At 38.5% G+C, this 22,168-nt stretch overlaps 1 protein-coding gene across 5 annotated transcripts in view; it reads left to right on the top strand.

Moving 5' to 3' along the window:
- LOC101169868 (engulfment and cell motility protein 1) overlaps positions 1–21,910 on the top strand; it is a 92,129-nt gene extending 70,219 nt beyond the window's left edge. For all 5 annotated transcript variants that reach the window (XM_020707074.2, XM_020707077.2, XM_020707075.2 and 2 more), the window contains 6 exons: positions 10,195–10,358; positions 13,448–13,560; positions 14,511–14,618; positions 18,337–18,419; positions 18,652–18,729; positions 20,650–21,910. In XM_020707074.2, coding sequence (XP_020562733.1) covers positions 10,195–10,358; positions 13,448–13,560; positions 14,511–14,618; positions 18,337–18,419; positions 18,652–18,729; positions 20,650–20,850 — 747 coding nt within the window. In that variant the 3' untranslated portion in view covers positions 20,851–21,910. The remainder of the gene's footprint in view (positions 1–10,194; positions 10,359–13,447; positions 13,561–14,510; positions 14,619–18,336; positions 18,420–18,651; positions 18,730–20,649) is intronic.
- Positions 21,911–22,168: the final 258 nt, after the last annotated feature.

Genomic DNA, 22,168 nt, shown 5'->3' with positions numbered 1-22,168 from the left:
CATGAACATTCCCCGATTTCATGTTTCACTAAACTGTATTCACTTTCTATTCAATTCAATTCAATTTTATTTGTATAGCCCAAAATCACAACAACAGTCATCTCAAAGGGCTTCACACCGGTAATTGTGCAGTAAACATAAAATCATGAGAATCATGAATACATAGAATTCAATAGGAAAATTCTAAACTGAACTGACTAAACAGAGTAAACTAAACTGGGCATCCCTGTCCTTAGACCCTCCTTCACGGTAAGGAAAAACTCCTTAAAAAAAAAAAAAAAAAAACGGAATCCGGAGATAAAGAAGAAACCTCAGAGGTGTCCACGTGAAGGAGGGATTCTCCCCCAGGAGGGACAGGCGGTGTACCAGAACTCTTGGAGAAGAATTAGCTTATCTAACTCTACGACTACATATTTAAATAGTCCAGCAGATGAGCTTCATTCAGATGGGTGGGGGTACGACTGGGGGCGCGAGACGAGCCAGAGGCAGGATCCACAGTCAAGTGTAGGAGCAGTGGTAGAGGCAAGCCAGAGACAAGGTACACGGTCAGGTACAGGAGCACAGACGAGCCAACTGGAATCTGAAAGCACTCATCCGGAGGGGAGTGGGAAAGAGGGACAGTACTTTTTAAAAAATAAATAAAATAAAAGCAGCACTTTTATTAAAAAGTCGATGTAAATGCACGTTTTCCGAAACTGTTCGCGGGTAACTCTTTAAGTGTCTAGTTTTTGGGCTCTACGTGCAAAAGGCGTGGTGGCCGTTGAACGCGGCTTGGAAGTTAAACTAGGTCGAACTTTGACCAATCAGAGACTTAAATCTAGTAGCCGCGTATGGATGGCGTCCCTATTTATTCAGAGAAGTGCTCACTGTTTGAAAATTGTTCATAGAGGAGAAATGAATAAATGCGGTTTGTGTCTGGGTGGAATGATAGGACACCAAGTCTTTCTTATATCAGAATAAAAACTGTGAAAGACGAGGTCTGGACCAAGATTCAAGAGATTGGCACCGCTTTACCATTTCTCACCAAGCCTCTTCCAACTGTAGTTGGTCAGCATGTTGTAGTAAAAAGTAGAAAGAGAAGAAGAAGCCCCTACCTGCTTGTACATTGTGAATACCAAAGGCTATACTCGCTTTCAAGAATGTGCTTTTAGTGCGTTCTTCAACGTGTGTCAAATGCCCAATGTGTACGTAGCCTTACGCTTTAAAGTCTTGATTTACATTTCTTTAAACAGTTGGGAAATGTGTGCACAAATGTGACTTGTTATCTAGATCTCAGTTTCAGGCCTTTTTGAGCGATGTCTAAGATCTAATTATATATTATAGAAGATACAGTATAAATAGATCGAACAATACAGGCCATACAGACAAAATAAAATTACCATTACAAGTCTTTGCTGTCATATATCCAGTTTAAGATTTCAGCAATCTAGACAAAATATTTATCAAAAAAACCCAACAATGCCATGTTTATAAGCCTTATAAATACATTTTTGTGATGTGAGATTAAAAAATTGTTTGCTTATAATTGTAGCAAAATCTTAGTTGGACTCTAGTTTATCTAAGTCTGCTTTAGGAAACAATTGTGGACAAATACAGCAAATGAGCTTCAACATCCACAGTTATAAATAACTTATGCGTAAAAAAATTGTTTGAAATTGTTTTATGAATGAAAGTATTCAAACTTAAATTGTACTTTTTCTTGTAGAAAAGAAGTTGAAAAAAAACAATGATTTGGGGCATTTTATAAAATACTGACAGTTTTTAGTTGCCAAGTTGGATTTTGCAAGTTACTTTTTGCAATAGTTTTAATATCCATTATTATTAGTAGGCACTCTATAATACTTAATAAAACAGCCATGAATAGTCGGAACCTTGGTCGGAACTCAGCAGAAATGAGCCATACTCTGATTTATCATCGATGTTTGGGAATTTTTATTAAAGGGATTGTCATAGTCCAAATTCTAGAAGATATGAGATAGTGGTTAAAGCTGCTGAGATGTAGTTTGAGCTACTATTTTTGGGATTGTTAAATAATTACAAATGATTGCTTGTTAAATGCTGTAAATAATTTCTGACTGTTCTCTTCAACACGAAGACTTTATGTCAGCTCTTCTCAAAGGGTTTTGTGCATGCATATTTGATGGTTAAGAGTGCTGCTGGTGGGTTGAGCAGGCACTAATGTGACAACAATAATGCGAGCATGAGCATCAAAGGTTTTGGGCGGCTGCCATGTCTGGATTTGAGAGCATCAGCTGGAAATGTCTAGGGAAATCACTTCCCATGCATCCATATGGTGGCTTGACTGCTGCTGTCCTGTTTTGCATGAAACTAGTTCCGACAGGGACATTGCACATCCCCCATCTGCCTTTCCATCGTGCAACCAAGACTTGCTGTCTTTTGAAGAGGAGAGCTCCTGTCCTGATTTTCATCCTTTCAAAACCTTCCTCCTATGCCTTTTCTTTTTAACCTTTTCCTTACCCTTCATTCAAACCATTCTTGCATTATTAAAACCCACATCATCTTTTGATCTATTTTAAAAGTATTACCAGGGGTCTTTTTAAACCAAAAAACAAAAAGCAAAACCCTTTGTTGTTTTCTTGGACATAGTCTCTGCAGAGCAACAGTAGAAATTCATCTCTGAGTTGTAGGTGACCATTGATGATGAGCAACCCCGTCCCCTTTCCTTTCTCGTTGCTGCGAGCTCCTCTTCACTCTCGTGCTAGCTTACAGCCCCTCAGCTCTAATGAGGAAAACGAAGACGTACATGGATCTAGTCTTCTACGAGTTGGATGCATCAGAATGGAGCGCAGCAGGGAGCTTGTGGCTCGCTCAGCGTATTTTCTACGGAAGTACAATCTATTTCAATCTGTTTTTTATCTGCTCCAGATTGACAGCAATTTGAATAAAGAAATTCTCAGAAATGCAATTATTGGTTTAACTTTTGAAATGCATGTTCTCCACCATTAGAAAAATGCCATATGTTAAAAACACCAAAAACAGCATTTCCATTTGAGTTGATCTCTAACTCCATTGTTGCACTCAGACAGTCTATATATTTCTGTCTAGCTGACTCAGGGCCTATATCAGGCATTTCTTAAGGATTTCAGAGTAAACTATATCTATATCTGATATTGTATTGCCTCGAGCACACTAAAGAACCATTTTTAAAAATAAAAAATATGAATTATTTTCGCAGCTCTTTTTCCAACCCAGAAGTAAGACGCCTTGATCTCTGAGGCTCCGCCTTTCGCTCCATGTGGGTACCGCCCATTTCATGACATCAGCCTAGAGTCTGCCTCGGCAGCGTGTCTTTGTTTCACGAAAACAAGCAACATTTGCAACTTTTACAAAGATGGATTTGCAGATTGTATATATAAAAGTAAAAGCGTCTTTGCTGATCACCGCTAGCGAAAGTGGATTAGCTTGGTGGTGGTTCTGGCACCACAGACTCTTCCTGGAAGGGGCTGTTCCTCACTTTGTGACATCACAATGTGAGGACCCACTTGTTTTCGTGGGTCGTGGGTTGGGAGGTGCTGATGTTCAGAGAACAGGTTTTTACAGGAATAGTCAGAAATGCATGAATAGATAAAAATACCACTTTGGGGTTGTTTTTCGTGATGAATGAACATTGTAGTACACTTTAAAGCTCAAAAAGTTGATTTTGCATGATAGAAGCCCTTTAAAGAGTTTTGAATATTTAGTTTTAAATTATTGCCTGTTCATGTGTTTTTATTCTTCTTGGGCATGACTGCAAAAGTGTTAGACCTGTTTGTAAGCAATTATGTAAAAAATATGATATATAAATGCTCAGCTGGTTTTTATGCCAGACTATAATTTTTTTGGTTCTTTTCTTAGATCTTTAATGCCAAAGTATTTATTTCTTCCAGCCTAAGACAAAGATGTCTGATCTCTATCTTTGCTGGCCACTCAAGTGGAGAACGTCAGTACTAAGCTCACTAATAAGAGTAGAGATATCATGAGTCATTAGTGGCAGACTGACAGAGCAAAGCTGTTTCAGCTATAAGCATATTGTTAAAAAATAGGCATAGGAATTCACAAATAAGCTTCTCCTTTTATTTATTTATCAGAAAGTCCAATCTAACCTTCTAATCTTTAAAAATAGATTTAAGGAATTAAATGTTCTCGGCTGAAGGGTTGTGCACCCAACATTTAGTTATCTCCCTGCTTATTATTTCAGCCTTTATGTGTTTTCATCAGAGGGTAAAATCATTTTGTCGTTCGCTGTAGTCCATAGAACAGCGTGTGCCTCAGTCGGCACATCCAAATAAAGAAGCTGCTTGTGGTCCAGTGGTTCTATGCATATATGCATGTGTGCTTGATAGCTTCCAAAGTCCTCATCATTAATAAGCCATAGTTACCCGGTTTTGTTTTATAATGGCTTGAATCAATTATTTATTTGCTCACATCCTCTGTCTGCATCATGATGCACATTAGGCTAGAGGAAGAAGGTGTCCCATTTTCTTTATAACCGTTTTCATGCTGCAGTCGTATTATTGGAAGGAAGAACTACAAAGTAGAGCCCTGCGCGGGAATGTTTTCTTCATCCCGCGCCCGCCGAATTTCTGACCGTTACCGCCCACTCCCGCAACGTATGTGTTACACTCCCGCCCCGTCCCGCAAAAATCTGAGAATTTATTCCCGCAGAATGATAGAGACGGATTGATTTTGTGTCTTCCCCCGTCCCGCAGGAAAAAAAACCCACGTATTTGTATTGATATTATTAAAGACTGAATGGTGCGTGGGAATCTCCCATTGGGATAAATCCGATTGTAAATCCAGTTCAGTCTCTGTGAAAAACTAGTGTGCATCATCGATGCTCACTAGACTGGCGAATATAAACCACTATGCATTGCATTTGAGCAATTTCTGTGAAGAAAAAAAAGTATTTTCTTTCTTTTTTTTAAATTATAAACCATCAACATTTACATTATCAGATCACAGTAGATTTATAAACAGTCTTTGTAAAATGTTCATATTTATTTAGCCATTTTTCGGTCAGTCAGAGCAAAGCACAAAATGACAGACATCAACTTTAACTTTATTAGCAACCATCAATAACGAACAACCGTGAGCCCTTGTGTGCCCTCTTCAGTGAGGCAGAGCTACTGCCTCAGGGCAGCTTTATGTCAGATCTGAAGACTAAATTAGCTAAATAATCATGATATGCAATAATTTGGTACAGAGATATGCATATTAGTACATTTGTCCACTAATCTGTGCTATAAATGTAATTTAAATGTAGTCAATTCAATCTGCAGCATTTGATGCTCTGCATTTTCATAGTGCCAAAGTGAGTCTGACAGGTAGAGATTTGTTGTGTTTCCTCAGACATGTTGTCACACAGCCTGCAGGGTTCAAGGAGAGCACAAATGGCACAGTTGGCATTGCTGGCAAAGATTAGTGCAACTAACTTTTGTAGAGACCAAAATGATTTTTGTTGACGCACACAATTGATAAATACACACTTTTATCTGATGTTATAAATCCAAAAATTCAAATTAACAGCTGCCAACACTAAAAGCAGCTTTATTTAGGAGTCGTAATTCAGCTAAAATTTAGAATATATCCATTCTAATCTAAATCTGTGCACTTTTTTTTATAATTAAATTCAACTAAATGGTAAATGGCATCTATTTGTATAGCGCTTTCTTCCTTCCTCAAAGGCCCAAAGCGCCTTACAGTCACAAACCCAGTCACCCATTCACACATATTGAATCACTGGTGGCGGCTGCGCTGTGGCGCCAACCTTACACCAGAGGCAAGGTGGGGTTCGGTGTCTTTCCCAAGGAAACTTCAAGACAAGGCGTGGATCGAACCTGCAATCTTCCAATCAAAATTGGTAGTGCAGTGGTGGGGCGGTCGACAATAGGAGATTTCTTTGTGGCAAGCTTGTATAAATTATGATTACCAAATTAACTAGTGCTGGTTCATTGAAGGAGTTTTTGCGATTAATTGTAATTAATTGCACTGTTGACTGCAAAATGTAAGTAATAAATTCAAATTTAATTGATTGCAAAATTGTGTTTAAACATCAATTTGCTCAAAATGTCTCTCAGTAAAAGTAAGTGATTGAGCGTTCGAAACGTTCGATTGACAGATTTCGTTTATAGGGGTGTGGACGTCCAACAAGCTCACCCCTGATTGGCGGGAGTGGTTGCCATAGAAATGATAATTCAGACCAATCACTTTTAATTGTAGAATCAAGGGTTCTATTTTCGTTTACATGTAACTGTAGTCAGTTCATGATGTACTAAATGAAAAATTGAATTATTAAATATGTGTTAGATGTCATCTTTATTGTGTTAGAAATAAAAGTGAAGCATTTTCTACCAGACTGGAATCTACATTTTTCAATTCAATTCAATTCAATTTTATTTGTATAGCCCAAAATCACAACAACAGTCGTCTCGATGGGCTTCGAAGTAAAACATGAAATCAAAAGGATCACGAATACAAAGAGTTCAATAGAAAAATACTAAAATGAACTAACAAACTGACTAAGCTATACTGGCATCCCTGCCCTTAGACCCCCCTTCGCGGTAAGGAAAAACTCCCAAAAAAACCGGATTCCGGAAAAAACGAAGAAGCCTCAGGGGTGCCCACATGAAGGAGGGATCCTCCCCCAGGACGGACAGGCGATTTACCAGAACTCTTAGAGAAGAATTAACTTATCTAAATCTATAACTACATATATAAAAGTCCAGCAGACGAGCTTCATCCAGCCGTGGTTGTGGGGACAGTCAAAGGCGCGAGTCGAGCCGGAGACAGGAAACACAGCCAGGTGTAGGAGCAGGAGCAAAGGCGAGGTAAACGGTCAGGAACTGGAGCACGGATGAGCCAACTCAAGTCAAAGCTAAAGCCATCCTGAGCAACATCAAAAATAAAAGCTCTTTCATTAAAACCATGATTGTTCTTTGGCAAATGCTTCTTTTCCCAGAGTACCCTATTATTAAAACAAACTGCTGTCATGGTTTAATACTTAAAAGTTAAAAAGTCTGATCGCGGATCGATTCAGTTTTCCACAAGTGCAATGCTGGAGCCTAATTGGATTTATGGATTTGTTAAATCAAACTGTCATTATTTCACAAAACTGGTTCTTTAGATTAAAGATGTTGCTTCCTATTTTATAATCACAAGCTTGCGATGGCGCCGACTTTAGATCGCAGTTATTAATGTGCTGCAAGCAGAGAACAATCCTGCTGAACAGTAATGATCTAGAAAGATCCGGTCTGCGCCGGGATGCTCATCACTGCTTCTGAATACTGGAATGGAAAGACCTTGCCATTAAATTTAAAGGTTTAAAACAAAAAATACAAAAAGTGGGTTAAAATGATTATTGACATTAATTTGGTAATGTGTTAAAGCAAACGTAATTTGACCAACTGTAAAGGCCGTGTCACACAGCCACTACGTACATTTTGCGCATTTTCCATATATGAAACTTCGGTCTTTCGTGATTCACGTGTGATTTACGTAATTCAGAAGCGTTTCTTGCGTTCGTCATTTGTTGATGTGCGCAGATGTCTGCTGAGGGTCTCAAAACGTAAAGTCGGTTTTGAACTGTTCAACATTTTTGGTCGCTTGAGAATTACACAGTTCACATGTATTTAGTTTCTATTCACACATTACACAATTGTGGGTGATTTTTACAAGATGCATACGCAAATTTGTGGCTTTCTACGACCGTTCCATGTATGTCTAAGAGACTTTTCACGCATAGACCATAGTTGTATAACTATATGTATTTTATCACGCATACGACGCACATAATACATTAACACATGAATCACTAATGAATTGCATATAAAAAGCGCAATAATCGTTCACGGTTCATGTTCTACGTTGATTTGTGTTCTTTGCATGGTTCAGTTGTACTTCTTCCATGGTTTAATGTGGTTCATTCATAATACGTCTATGAAAATTTCACATAAAGAAACACAACTTTTCTCACTTTATCCATGTGCATTCACTTATGATCAATATTTATCCGTGTAATTTACGCAAAATGTATGTAGTTGCTGTGTGACACGGCCTTAACTGTGGAGGAGCTACAGATATACAAAGCAAACTACCTCACAGAATAGCCTGACTAGAGGCCAAAGGTCTCACTAAAACATGTACACAGTGTATTTTATCTTTAATCATAGGACACACTCCAAGAAATGGTCCGGCTTGGCGGGGTCCGCCCTAAGGCGAGAGCGTCTAGCTGTAATGATTGAAACGCTCAATGGATTCAAGGTTTACTGCAGATGATGTGTTCTTAAAATAGGATTTTAAAACCAATGTAAGTGCAGTCTGAGCCACTATACTTTAGAAACTTGCCATTTTATCCTAACCGTAACCAGGTCAAAGGTAAGATAAAGCCCAATTTTGGGCACCGTTAGGGAATGTAATTTATTTTCAACATTTAACCCAGACCAGAGAGCGTTTGTAACGTCGGGGCTTCTGCAACTCAGAGCCCTCTCTTATTTATAAAGCCAAGTCTAAAATAAATGCATCATGGGTGTGAAATTGGGGGGTGATAATCTGGATAGTGGGCCTATGGATGGCCAATGCATAAGAATTCCATCGCCAATCCCCTAACTTTCCCATAACACTGATACCCTCTAAAAAAAGGATGCTGGAGGTTTTTCTGCACACTCTAACCTTCTTTTTGCCATTTTGGAGGCGGGTGAAATGGCCTTAAAATAAAATCTTTTTCTACCTCCCTTCAATTTCTGAAAAATTACAAATGACAGAATATCATTAACAAAAACTCTTTTATTTTAACATCTCCTTTGGGAGTTGGCCTGAATTCAAAGTACAACTAAATAAAAGTTGTAAAAATTCTTTTCAAACAACGAGGCAGGGGTGTTTTGTGAGCCATCGCTGGCTTGAGCATCTCATAGAAAGCAGCACTTTCTCTATTCGACAGAGTGCATCTGTTTGGTATCCTGAAACCAATTTCTTTTACTTTTGGTACAAACAGCTTTCAAACAGATTTTGCATTATGCGGTGTGTTTCACGATGTCATAAAGTCAAACTAGTTCCATAACTGAAGAAACTGTTCCTTTTTTGCGAACAACTTTCTTTTTGCCAGTTGCTAATTTAACGTCTGACCCTAATCTGAATAACGGAGGCCAATGAGAGCAGGAAGCTGGGGGGAAAAATCGATTTACTGCCCAGCCCACCTGTATGTTTTATGTACTTCAGTAATGATCTCCCTATTCTTACTATGCAAGATGGACTTTTTACTTGGTTTTAGTAATTTTTCTTTAATTACAGCTTGTGATGTGTCTCCTCCAGATAATCTCTATATTTCCCCAAATAAGTCCAAGTTGTGGGTGTGCATTTGATTGACAGCTGCTAAGTGATGTCATTAGCATCCTCATGGAATGTTGACCGGTCAGAAAGAATAGAATCCTAATTTGTTGGATTTACCAAAGATTTATTGTCCATGATGGATTGTGGGGCACTTTTGGTACAAATGGCTCTTTTGCTTGAGAACCAGCTGAAAGGCAGAGGCAGTGATCGGTGAGTCTTGCCTTATCTTATATCTGAACGATGGCTCGTAGGATAATTCAGTTTTGCTGACATTGGGATTTTCCCTCTTATGAAGCAATATTTGTGCCATTAAAACGTCACCTAAAGTCACACTTTTGAAATAAAAGTATCCTAAAATAAAAAACTATTTTAAAAATTATACCTTTAAAGTTGCAAATAAAAATATGAAATGTTTACTGGCAAAATTCCATCTGCGCTTTTTACAATGTGTTGGTGGTAGTAGCAAATATTCATCTGTTTGCATTTGTGATCGTCATAAAACTGGTTAATATTGCGCTTCTTCACATTTTTGTTTTTGGAAACGTTTTCTCAAAGGCAGGTTAATCCCATCCTTTATTTTGCATTTTCCACTTTTAGCTCAGCGTTACAAATGTGCAACAAAACCAACCAATAACAGACATGTATGTTCATCCTAATTGGCCTGGTCTGGTCTTCAGTCTCATTACTTCTGACTTCAGTTGAGCATAATTAAATAGCAAAATGTGTCCTGTCCTGTCATTCTACATATTTCACAGGCCTCCATCTACAGAGCTAACGGGAGATAAAGTTTTCTTTGGAACCTCGAAAAGATGTTCCATCTGATGTTTTCTGCATCCGTTCTGAACTAATCCCGCTGCCTCTTTATTTCAGGTAATGCAGGTGGTGAGGGAGCAAATCATGCGAGCGCTCTCTCTCAAGCCTAATTCTCTGGATCAGTTCAAGAGTCGCCTGCAGAACCTGAGCTACACTGAAATCTTGAAAATACGCCAGTCTGAGAGGATGAATCAGGAAGACTTCCAGTCTCGGCCCATCTTGTGAGTTGAAAAAGCTTCTAAATATGGATAGATGGATTGATTGGTTGATTGATTGATTGATTGATTGATTGATTGATTGATTGATTGATTGATTGATTGATTGATTGATTGATTGATTGATTGATTGATTGATTGATTGATTGATTGATTGATTGATTGATTGGTGATACATCAGACACTTTTATGAAACATAGCAAATGATGTCACCATAACCTCTGTCCCCTGATGTCAATAATACCCAGTAACTGTAAATGTAAAATTAGGCTCAACTCAAATACACAAAAAGTTTGAATTAAAATTGTAAATAAAGGACTAAAAGCAAAGAATGAGAGAACCTAAACTATTGGTTGACCTTGAAAATACAAAACAGCAGCTGTTAAAAATACCGTAATTTCCGGACTATAAGCCGCTACTTTTTTCCTGCGCTTACAGCCGTGCGGCTTATTCAGTGATGCGGCTAATTTATGGATTTAATTGGCGGCCGCCGTCTACGTATTTTCGGACACAGTGAATGGTTTGAATTCTTTAACACCAAACACAAGTCATTTATTTTTCAACACACCTCTAAGCAGCCAAACAGCATGGACTTGTATTCAGGTCTTAGACACTTCAGTCATGGTTCAACAAAACGAAACACGCATGCCCAGCCGCATCCCAGAATCCTTTGGTGCCATTAGACCCAACGTGCACGAGATCGCCGCTACAATATGATGAAGCTTTCAAGTTAAAAGCAATCGTTAAAAGCAGCGTGAAAAAATCCACCATCACCAACGGGTTTGGAAAAACCGGTCAGCTGCGTTACGGAGAGAACAGCGCATGCTCCGGAGTGAATTTACCTCTGAGTCATAGTGACTCGGCTGGCTGCACGTAAATATGTGGGAATAACATCAGCCTTTATTTTGTCGGGACACGACTGGAAACACAAATTGACGTGATCGTTTTAACGGTTTCTAAGGACTGAGCGGAGTTTTGCATTGAAACGCTCACAGCCTCCGTGTGAGCTGGAGACTGCGTGTCGTGTTAGCTGCGGGGCCGATGGCAGTCTGAAGGCTCCCACACGTAACAACGCATCCGCCCCTCATACACAAAACGTACAGTATTAAGTCCGATTGCTCTGCACAGACACGATTTGCTCCGTTCACCGGCGCAATGGGGACGAAGCGCTCCTCCTTGAAGCCGCCCTGGCCAGAGCTGTCGGAGTAGATAGAAGGGGAGACAAGGAGCACGCGGGAGCGCGGAGGCGTCGAGTCATTCTGCAGGCTGCAGCCAGGGCTTACTCGAGGCGTCCGCGGAGCAAGTGTTTGTTGTGGAAGGAAACTTCTGACCCACGCGCCGCGAGGAGGCACGCGTATCGCGCTGAGGCGCGCGCTTTTCAGTCGTCGCTGCTTTATTTTACTAGCGTGTTTTTTAACCAGCCCTGTTACTCCCATAACGCTGCCGCGACACAAGCGGAAGGAGAGCTTTACCCGTTCACCCCTCCATGCACTGCTGATACTTGCTCATTCTTAAACACGTACAACAGAATGGCGAGCCGGGTGTTGGCCCCGCCTTTAGCCCCTAAGACTCATGGGAAATGGGGGATCGCGGATGTAAATTTCCTCATCATAACTGAGGGATGTAATGTTGATTATATGGTTACTGTTTGTAATTTTATGTATGATACCTAGATTGTCAATAAGTAAAAAAAAAAAATAATAATAAAAAAAACCATAACTGAGGAACTTGTGAACAGAATAGAGCTGCATACTGTTTGGCAGATGTAGATATACTCAAATACATGAGCCTGAGAAAAAACTGACTCCACCCACTGTGTGCTAATGAATCACACTTGCTCTGTGAGTCAGGACATGATCTGTCAGGATGACAATGTTGCCTAATACATGCGGCTTGTACTCCGACGCGGCTTGTGTATGTATAAAAGTAGTTAAACACGTGAAAATGGGTGGGTGCGGCTAGTAATCGGGTGCGCTTTGTAGTCTGGAATTTACGGTATGTATTTTTTCATGTAGTAACAATTTGGGGTTTATAGTATTTTTTAATATTATGTTTTTAGTATTTTCGCAAATTGAATTCAATTCAATTCAATTTTATTTCTATAGCCCAAATTCACAACAACAGTCGTCTCGATGGTCTACAAACCGGTAATTGTAAAGTGAACATAAAATCATAAGGATCATGAATACATAGAATTCAATGGGAAAATTCTAAACTGAACTAACTAAACAGACTAAACTAAACTGGCATCTCTGCCATTAGACCCTCCTTCACGGTAAGAAAAAACTCCTAAAAACCAAACAGAATCCGGAAAAAAAGACGAAACCTCAGGGATGTCCACATTAAGGACAGGCGATGTACCAGAACTCTTAGAGAAGAATTGAAATTATAGTTCTTTAAATGTACAATTTTAAAAAATGTGTTGTATTTATTTTAGCTTAACTTTGATTTCAAGTTTTCAAAACTTCAATATTTCTTTCTGCTTTTTTCTAGTCTTATTTACATAGTCCAGGGGTGGCTAACCCTGGTCCTCAAGAGACACAATCCTGCCTGTTTTCCAGCTTTCCCTCACCAACTTGCTGTTGATTAGCTGACTCAAGTGATTTCACATCCTGATAGACTGAACACACCTGATTTAGGTTATCAGCATCAAGCAGTCCAGGGAGAGATGGAAAACTGGCAGGGTTGAGGCTCTTGAGGACCAGGGTTGGCCACCTCTGACATAGTCTATTTCTAAAATTTGTAATCTGATTTTTAATCCACTTTAAGATGATCCTGTTTTATCAGTAGTATAGCGCTGCTCAGGCTGTGGGATGAATAATTAATCCTAACCATAGCCTTATGAATAATATCAGATGTAAAAAGCTGGATAACATTTCTCTGATCAGCCTCCAAGATGATAAATCTCTTATTTCTGAGCAGGAGAATGTTGTGTTTTCTTCTAAAAAGGGGACTACCACGGCTGAGTCACGAAAACCCCTTATTTGGTCTGCATTCTCCTATGACCCTGTGGGGTGCTGGTTCTTGTTTATGATCTATTACTGGAATTGGTTAACAGGAGTTCTGACCTGGTCTATGTGTTTGATTATCTTCAGGGAGCTGAGAGAGAAGATCCAGCCAGAGATCATGGAGCTGATCAAACAGCAGAGACTCAACAGGTTGTGTGATGGAACCTGCTTCAGGAAAATCAGCAGCCGCAGAAGACAAGGTGGAAGAATGTTCACACACTTAGCACTAATAGGCATGGGGCTCTGGCTCTATATTCAAGACATTTCCAGTTCCTCTTATTTCTTTATTCCCTTTTCATTGTTTGCTGTCAAATGGCATTTTTTCATCTGCTCCTAAATCACAAGGATATAAGTAATACACAGAAATGCAAATGTGTGCTTAGTATTCTTTGAATACTATAAAGCATATAAAGCAAAATCCCTATACCTGCTCACTACCCAAAAAACAGCTCTCAGGAGGTTTTAAACTAGCTAATATTACATATTAGTCCAAAATATTTTACAGTGATTCTCAGTTCTGGTTTTAACCAAGATGGAGCAAGTAAACAAACAAACCCTGTCAACGTCCTTGAGATTATTGGCTGTACATTTGTCATCCTCAGCAATGTTAGAAATGAATATATATATATATATATATATATATATATATATATATATATATATATATATATATATATATATATATATATATGTATGCATGCATATATATATATATATGCATGGATACATGCATGCATACATACATACATGCATATATATAGGTAGATCTTTAAGACATCGTCGTCTCAAAAGTAGCTCACATGCCAAAAAAGTGTGGGCACCCCAGATCTAAGCCATGTTCGCTTTTGTGTTTGTTTTAAATTTACTTGGATGATCTCTAACAAAAAGGTTTCAAATGTTGTGCAGCTTCTGATCTAAAAATTAACACTCATAGATGAAATGTGTTAACCATTTGATCGTCATTGGATGTCAGTTTTGATATCAGAACTCAGTTTTTTTTGGCTCTTAGTTGTGACTCCAGACAACACTTTCACTTCCGGCTAAACTCCCTTTCTTGATGATGACTAATTCGAATCTGGGTCCATATGATGCTTTTTGGAAGCTGCTGCTCATGTCACTCTTGTCTTTTTTATTTTTTTATTTTCTTTAGATAAGTTCTGGTACTGTCGTCTGTCCCCGAATCATAAAGTCCTGCACTACGGGGATCTGGAAGAGAGTCCCCAGGGAGAGGTGCCCCACGACTCTTTACAGGACAAATGTGAGTGCCCCACTTGAAATCTTTGCAAAATTATAAGATATTTTAAAATATCATTATTAGAACATTCCAGCACACTGTATGGACACGTCCTTGCAAAATTCAGTGTTTCCACACATTGGACTGTAATGATGGATTGATCAGTTTTTGCTGCTATCACATGTGTGTGTTGTCCACTGTGATGGTACTATGTTGTTTTTGGTGAAATAAAACTACCGTTTCTCAATCCAAATGTTTTGTTTACCAAGATTAATAAAATTAAGTTTATTTCCTTTTGAAATGATTTGATATTATATAGGTTGTATAGGTTGATTTGAGTAACCCTTGTGCTATCCTAGGCACTTTAACATTGGGAGTTGGGTCATCTAGACCCACTAGACAGTGTGCTGAACCTTTTTTCTTCAATGATTTGTGATCTTCACTGGTGTCCATGGATTACATGAAATCTTTCCACCTTTATCCACCTTTGTCATGGTAGGGAAAACACGTCAATGTAAGGGTGGGGCCATCTAAGATTGCACAAGGGTTAAAGTCTTGCCTTCGACAGGTCACTCTAGTTGCATCGTAGGACTTTAAAAATTAAAACAAACATAGATAAAGTCGATTAATGGTTACGCCCCAAATCTTTGGTGAAAAACAGGAGCAAATTAAAAATGCATCAAATCATGAAAAACATCAGCCAGAGGATGAAGAAGAATCGCCTCAAGCTGAGAACCCAGATAGGCAAGTAAAAAGCTCAACTCTGTACCTAAACTAAGATATAAAAGAGATAGACATACTGGCTGGTACACTTAAACCTCCCTTTGTCAGTACAACTATCAGCCAAGCATCACCATACAGTTTCTACAGAACCCACAGTAGTCAACATACCAAAACCCACAACCATATTTTCATCCAATTCAATTGAAACCCATCATTTGTCCTTTTAATCCACCAGCAGCTAATTCTATGCAGTGTCAGTGAGTCCTAAATGTTACAAATTTACATTAAAGTTGAGGGGTTTGTTTGTTCTTTTGCATATTCTTATGTATTGAGAGTTTGTGTAGCTAAGGAAAGTTGAAGTATTGTTTGTAAATGTTGGAACCCAGTTTCATGTGTCACACTCCACTAAATTGGGCACTTTTGTAGTTTATTTCCTTGACTTACAATTTAGTTCATTTTTACTACAGAGTTATTATTCTATGACTCTTATAAAAAAAAATTGAGCAGATGTAGAGACCCCTTAGGCCCAGGTATTAAATCGCCAACAAATGATGCTTGCATGTGTCCCGATTGTTGCTTCACCTAATTTAGCACGTTAGGAAATGACAAAAATGGCTAATGTGGTTACTGTGACTAATATTTTATGAAAGAGTGTTATGAAAAGACTTTGGTGTCATTATGAGCATCTCAAATGGACTTAATATATAGCTCTGGAAAGTCTACAGTGCGCGTATTTGGATTTCTTTCACCTGTGTTGTGTCTTGCAGGCGTGCACCAGGCTTCATTTTCTCCAATTTTACTGATTTATTCTGAGCTTATTAACACTGTATGTGAGAAAAACTGCACTAGTTTAGTAAGAACCATATTAAGGCAATTTATAGTTAATAGTAAAAGTGTAATGTTTTAAATATCTTCTGAAATTTGCACATTCGTTAAGAAGTGAACTTGTTTTTGTTGTAATATATGTGTTTTAAAGTAATTCGATCAGTCTAGAGCTCCAACGTATAAAATAGTGTTTGCTGCTGAAAATATATTAGTTATTTGTAGCACTGATTTAAAAAAAAAAAAAAGATTTTAGAGATGTAAATGTTCTCAACGTGACAGACCAATACTTTTGATGAATGGGCGTTACTAGGCACTCACTGGGCAAAAATGGTCAAGGACACTCATGAAATATTTATTTGTTTGTTTGTTTTTGTCATTTGTTTTGCAATAAATGACAAAAGTGTTATCTGGACTAGAAAAAATAACTTCTGTATCTTGTTTGATCTTTACTTTTGTTTTAGAGTATCAGTTGAATCGGTTAGTTCAAAAGTGGCCCAAGTCCACAATTTTTTGAAATAGAGATATTATATGTGCTTTGGTCTTCAAGGGAAAAGCTATCTGATAATGTGCAAAAAAGTCCCAGGTCCGTTGTTATGTATTGACTATGCTTGACATTTAAAATTCTATACAGTAAACCCTTGTTTTTCGCGGGGGTTACGTTCCAAACAGAACCCATGATAGGCAAAATCCGTGAAGTAGAAACCTTTATTTTTTCTTACAATTATTATACAATTAAATACTCTATTATAGATTGAAAAGAAAGAAAAAACCATTTTACAGGCTCAAGCATTTGTTTCACAAATCAAAGTACTTTAGAAAAGTTTTTTTCAACAAATAACTTCTGTACTGCACTGTCAAATAATCATTTGAATCATCAATGTGAACAGAAGGCTTCAAATTGCTAAGATTAGCACGGCCCACCGCGACCCGAGTAATAGGATTAAACGGGAGAAATTTTAAAATGATTATGAAAAACATACAAAGTACAGTCAGACAAATAGTGACTCAGGTGTATTTCACTGATTTTCAGACTGAGCCGCTGCATCCTGACTCCGCTCTGCAGTGTTTTCTTCTTTTAAAGCCCGCGGTGCAGCTGTGTTTGTTCGGTAGAAGGACATAGTGATAGGCAGTTGTTGTCGCTCTTTTTTCTATGGGGTTTAGAGAAACTCGAAATTGCAAGAGAATTTGCACGTACGTAATGTAAATTTGAAAAGCTGTTTTACGTACATGCTCAGATTAAACTGCAACGTTATTGACGCACAGGTAGAGAAGAAGCGGAGTGACTTTTTAGCCAATCAGAATGCAGAACACAATGCACGATGCAAATCCGTGAAGTAGCGAAACCGTGAAAAGTAAACCGCGTTATAGCGAGGGATCACTGTAATGCAAAATTCCTGGACTTGGGCCTCTCTTGCACGGGTTTAGCTTTATCCCATAGATGGCAGCACTAGTTATCCAATATGGCAGCGACCCTGTTTAATTCAAGAAGGGCCCAAGTCCAGAGACTTTAGTTTGCTAGTCCTCTGAAATGATAAAAGTGAGGTGCTTTATATTATAGCATTTATAAGCTATGAGCTGGTGCTAAATCTGGATAAAGTCTTAATCATTTGATGTAGCCTCCCTTTAACCTATGCAATTAAAATTATGTCCTGGAAAAACAAACCTCTTGTACTTGGGCCCCTTTTGAACTAACCGATTCAATTTTGTTGCTGTGGCAACAGCCTTAAGACCTTATATCCCAAAACAAACTTTGCAAAGATGCATCGAGATGTTAAGACTCACTCTGATCATCTTTTGATCTATTTTAAAAGTGTTCCTAGTGAAATTTTAATTTGGATTATGCTGTTTTTGAGCCAAAATCAAAAATCCTGTATCATTGTCTTGGACATGGTCTCTGCAGAGCGGCAGTAGTTCATTAGAAATTTATCTCCAAGTGATAGGCGCGAGCATTTTCATGGAGCAGCCCCCCCCATTTCGGAGAGCTCTCTGTTTACACCTCACAACCTAACATTACCGGTGCAGCAAAAATGCTGAGTAGTTTTGGAGCCATCCATTTGTCATTTGAAGATGCAGAAAACTTCAGAAATGACAGATCCTGATAAATCTATAAAATCTAAAAAACTCAAACAGACAAGACCTTCTATCTGTGATGACACCGGTTTCATAAAGTTGTTGTTGTTGGGTCTCTCTGCAGTGCCTGTGGCTGACATCAAAGCTGTTATCACCGGCAAAGACTGTCCTCACATGAAGGAAAAGGGAGCCCTGAAGCAAAACAAGGTGTGTGTGTGTGTGTGTGTGTTTATCCAAGTCATTTCAGGCAGAATGGGTTTTTTTGACAAATATAATGCTGTTTATTTCTTAAGAGAAGTCTATGGGATTTTGGCTTCTTGGAGTACTTCCTGTTTGGAACTTGAGGGGGAGGAGTCCCTCACTTCCTTCTGCCCTGTACTGTCAATCCGTCCACTATTTGTTTTTCCCACTCCTTACCCTCTGCCTCTTCTTTCTGCAGGAGGTGCTGGAGCTGGCTTTCTCTGTTCTATATGAGTCAGATGAATACCTGAACTTCATTGCTCCTGACAAGCACGAGGTAAGCCAGGTGGAAATGACTGTTGACACCAGCTCAGAGATCATTCCCACCAAAATGTTTATTGTAAATGTCACAAAAATGTTCTCTCACCCCTGTTAAATTATTAATTGTGAAATAGAAATGTATTCCATTGCACACGACCGATGCAATGTCTCTGCCCTGTTTACCCCTAAGCATAGGAGAATGAAAAAATGCTGGTTAGCTTCATTTAGATTGATGATGTCTAGATTTGGTCTGAGAGAATTCAACAGCTTCCTCTGCACTTTAAAAACAAGCCTCCTAGAAATGAGTCAGAAATTCTCACCCCTTTGGCAGATTTTTTTTCAAATAAGCAAAAGAAAATCTGCCATTAGAGTAAGAAAAGTGGTTTTACCAAGTATTCTTATTTTAAGAAGAAAAATTCTAGTCACTAAGATAGAGAAGCCAAGAGCTACTCTACTGTGCCCCCCCCCCCCTGTTTTGTCATGATAACGACATCTACTATCTCGTTATTACAAGAAAACAAGTTGATTCCATCCTGCCCCTCTCATGCATAATTCTGTGACCGCGTAGAACAGGGGTCTGCAACCTTTAACGTTAAAAGCCATTTAGGTCAGTTTCTTATGGAAGCAAAATCCACGAACTCCACACTATTGTTTAGAAAAATATACTTAACTTGTGTTTTTGTGGCCATTAAGCCGTACATTCTGAAAAGGTAGCTTTGTGATATTTACAATAGTATTTCAATGTTATATTTTTCCTATATATAAATATTTCATTTTACTATAACAGCAGCATATACAAGTTTCTTTTCAAAATAAAATACACCCTGTGTCAAATAAGATCCTCCTGCTGCAGCGGATTTATTTGAACTAAGAATGCAGGAAAGTCAAAGATAGTATTTTCTATCATTATAACTGTGGTACACCATCATCCTTATTCTCCTTTTACTATTAAATATAAGCATGACTACATTAAGTTCAAATTCTACTTTTAGAAACATATCTAAATAAATAAAAATCTTATTCTATACTTCAAGTACTTTCATTGGCTCTGGACAGCAACTATACTGTTGTGCTGCAGAACATACTGTGTGTTTTAAGCACATTCTAATAATGTTCCACCACAAAACCTAGTAAACTTAACAAAAAGAACTAAAACTACAAAAAAATAATGTATTTAACATTTGTCTTTGAATTTAAAGAGCCACAGTGGAGGAATAAAAGAGTCGCATGTGGCTCCGGAGCCTCAGGTTGCAGACCCCTGGCGTTGACGGTCCGATCCCCTCATCTGGTCACTGATGAAATTGACAACAACCGCAGGATCACTGAACTGCAGCCGCCTGCGTAGCTTTTGTTAGTAGCTCTGGCTCTGGGTCATTCAACCTGTTGTTGAGTGTTTGGGCTTATAGGGTCCAGTTGTTGGCTGAAGAAAGGGAGGGAGGGCTGGTGGATTAGATGGAATTAAGGTGTTTGTGTAGCGTAATAAATCAAAAATTGCCTCAAAAGAAACAACTTTTGGGGAGCGTTTCTTCTGCTGTTGTTGAGATGTGTTGGTATAAACTGTACGCCGTTGGTTACGGCCTGGAGTAACCACAAAACAAATAGACTGAAAACAGATTAATGGACAGGGAGAGAGGGACGCTACAGTATATTCTTTATTTCGTTATCACGACCAAACAAACGTTGTTTTTTTGGTGATAACCAGATAGTGGATGTTATCACGAGAAAAAGAGCACACACACAAAAACAGGGTATGTCGTTCTCAGCTTCTGTACATGTTTTCACGTTTTTTTTCTCTATCAAATAACTTTAATAATAAGATTATTTTAATCTTTACTTTCTTATGATTTCATTTGTGTATAGTATACAGTATCTTAATTAATTTAAGCATAAAATGTAGACATAATAAATACAACTAAGTTTTTCTCCTTTTTTTCAGTACTGCGTGTGGACTGATGGTCTAAATGCTCTCCTGGGTAAGGAGATGACCAGCGATTACACCAAATCTGACCTGGACACCCTGCTCTCCATGGAGATGAAGCTCCGGCTCTTGGATCTAGAGAACATCCAGATTCCAGACGCCCCGCCCCCAATTCCCAAAGAACCTAGCAATTATGACTTTGTTTATGACTGTAATTAAATGTTTAAACCCGAACGAACCCGGCACCTTCTGTATTCACTGGACCAATTATTTTCTTAGAAACTGGAGCAAGAATAGAAAAAAGAAAACACAAAATGAAAAAAAAAACTGCAACTGAAAGGATTCACTGAACTGTTCTTACTAAACCTTTCGAAAAGAGAAAGTGGTGCATATCATCAATAATCATTGCACTTGAGAGACCTAAAGGCCAGATCAGACCTCGTGTTGCCATGGAGATAAGAAAGGCAGCATTTGTTTGGGCTGTGGTGAAACCTTGCTTGACTCTTTCTTTGCCCTCTTTGTGTCTCTGATCTTTCCAGGCATCGAGACCCAACCACATCCCGTCAGTTTGCTTCAGAAATGTTGTAGACAAGTGCTTAGAAAAAAATGCTAACATTATCCTGTTTTTTGCTGTTATTTTGTTGGTTTTCCTCTGGGATTTTATTTTTGTGGGGAGAGACGATATGTTTTTTTTTATGTCATTTTTTTCCAATGTTATTTATTTTCTGTCACATTCCAGTGAACTTTGTGGCAGCTAAATGTCTAACATGAAACCTGATTACACTCGATGAACCAATACGTCTTGTGTGAAAACATTTTTTTGTCACATTGATCTCCTACTTTTACTTAAAACTGTTAAAAGAAACAAACGTCCCTGTCCTGAAGTGAAAAATGCTCCTGTTTTTGAAAATCAATGTTCTTGCCACACTGCTGCTTTTTGCTTCTTGTACACTCCTACACATGTGGCTTTGCCGACCATAAAAGCACCACCTTTGTGAAACACACTTGTCTCCCTAATTTGCCTCAGTCATTGTAAACACTGCTGTATCAGAAATATTTGAGCTTTTAACTGGACGTGTGTTAAAAGATTGTCATTTAGTCATTTTTAGTATTGATAGTTGCAAATTTAAGCATTTTTATTTATTTCAATACAGATCGTAGTTGTTTTTTCTATTATGATCTATATTTTCCCTTACCTATAAATGCCTTCTTATATTTTTCTTTGGGATTTTTCCAAGCTCCCTAAACCTGCTGTTTGCATTAAAGATTGGAAAAACTGCTTTTTTTAATGTCATATGAGTAATCGGATTACTTCTGAAGATAACATGACTCAACCTATGTTGCTTCATACACACACACCGGGGGCATTTGATAAGCGTCTTTGCAAAAGGGGTATTCTTGAACGGCCTTTTACCATTTGATGGTGTTCACACTGGGCTGTTGCTACCAGATACCAGCGCATAGACCGTTCAGCTAGAAGAGGCTTGGTATGAAATGTGGAAGCAATGCAAATCTTGTGAATCTTTCTGCAGGCTTT

The sequence above is a fragment of the Oryzias latipes genome, chromosome 11 (genome assembly GCF_002234675.1).
Source record: "Oryzias latipes chromosome 11, ASM223467v1".
Lineage (NCBI taxonomy): Eukaryota > Metazoa > Chordata > Actinopteri > Beloniformes > Adrianichthyidae > Oryzias > Oryzias latipes.
This window is presented reverse-complemented; position numbering and strand designations above follow the sequence as displayed.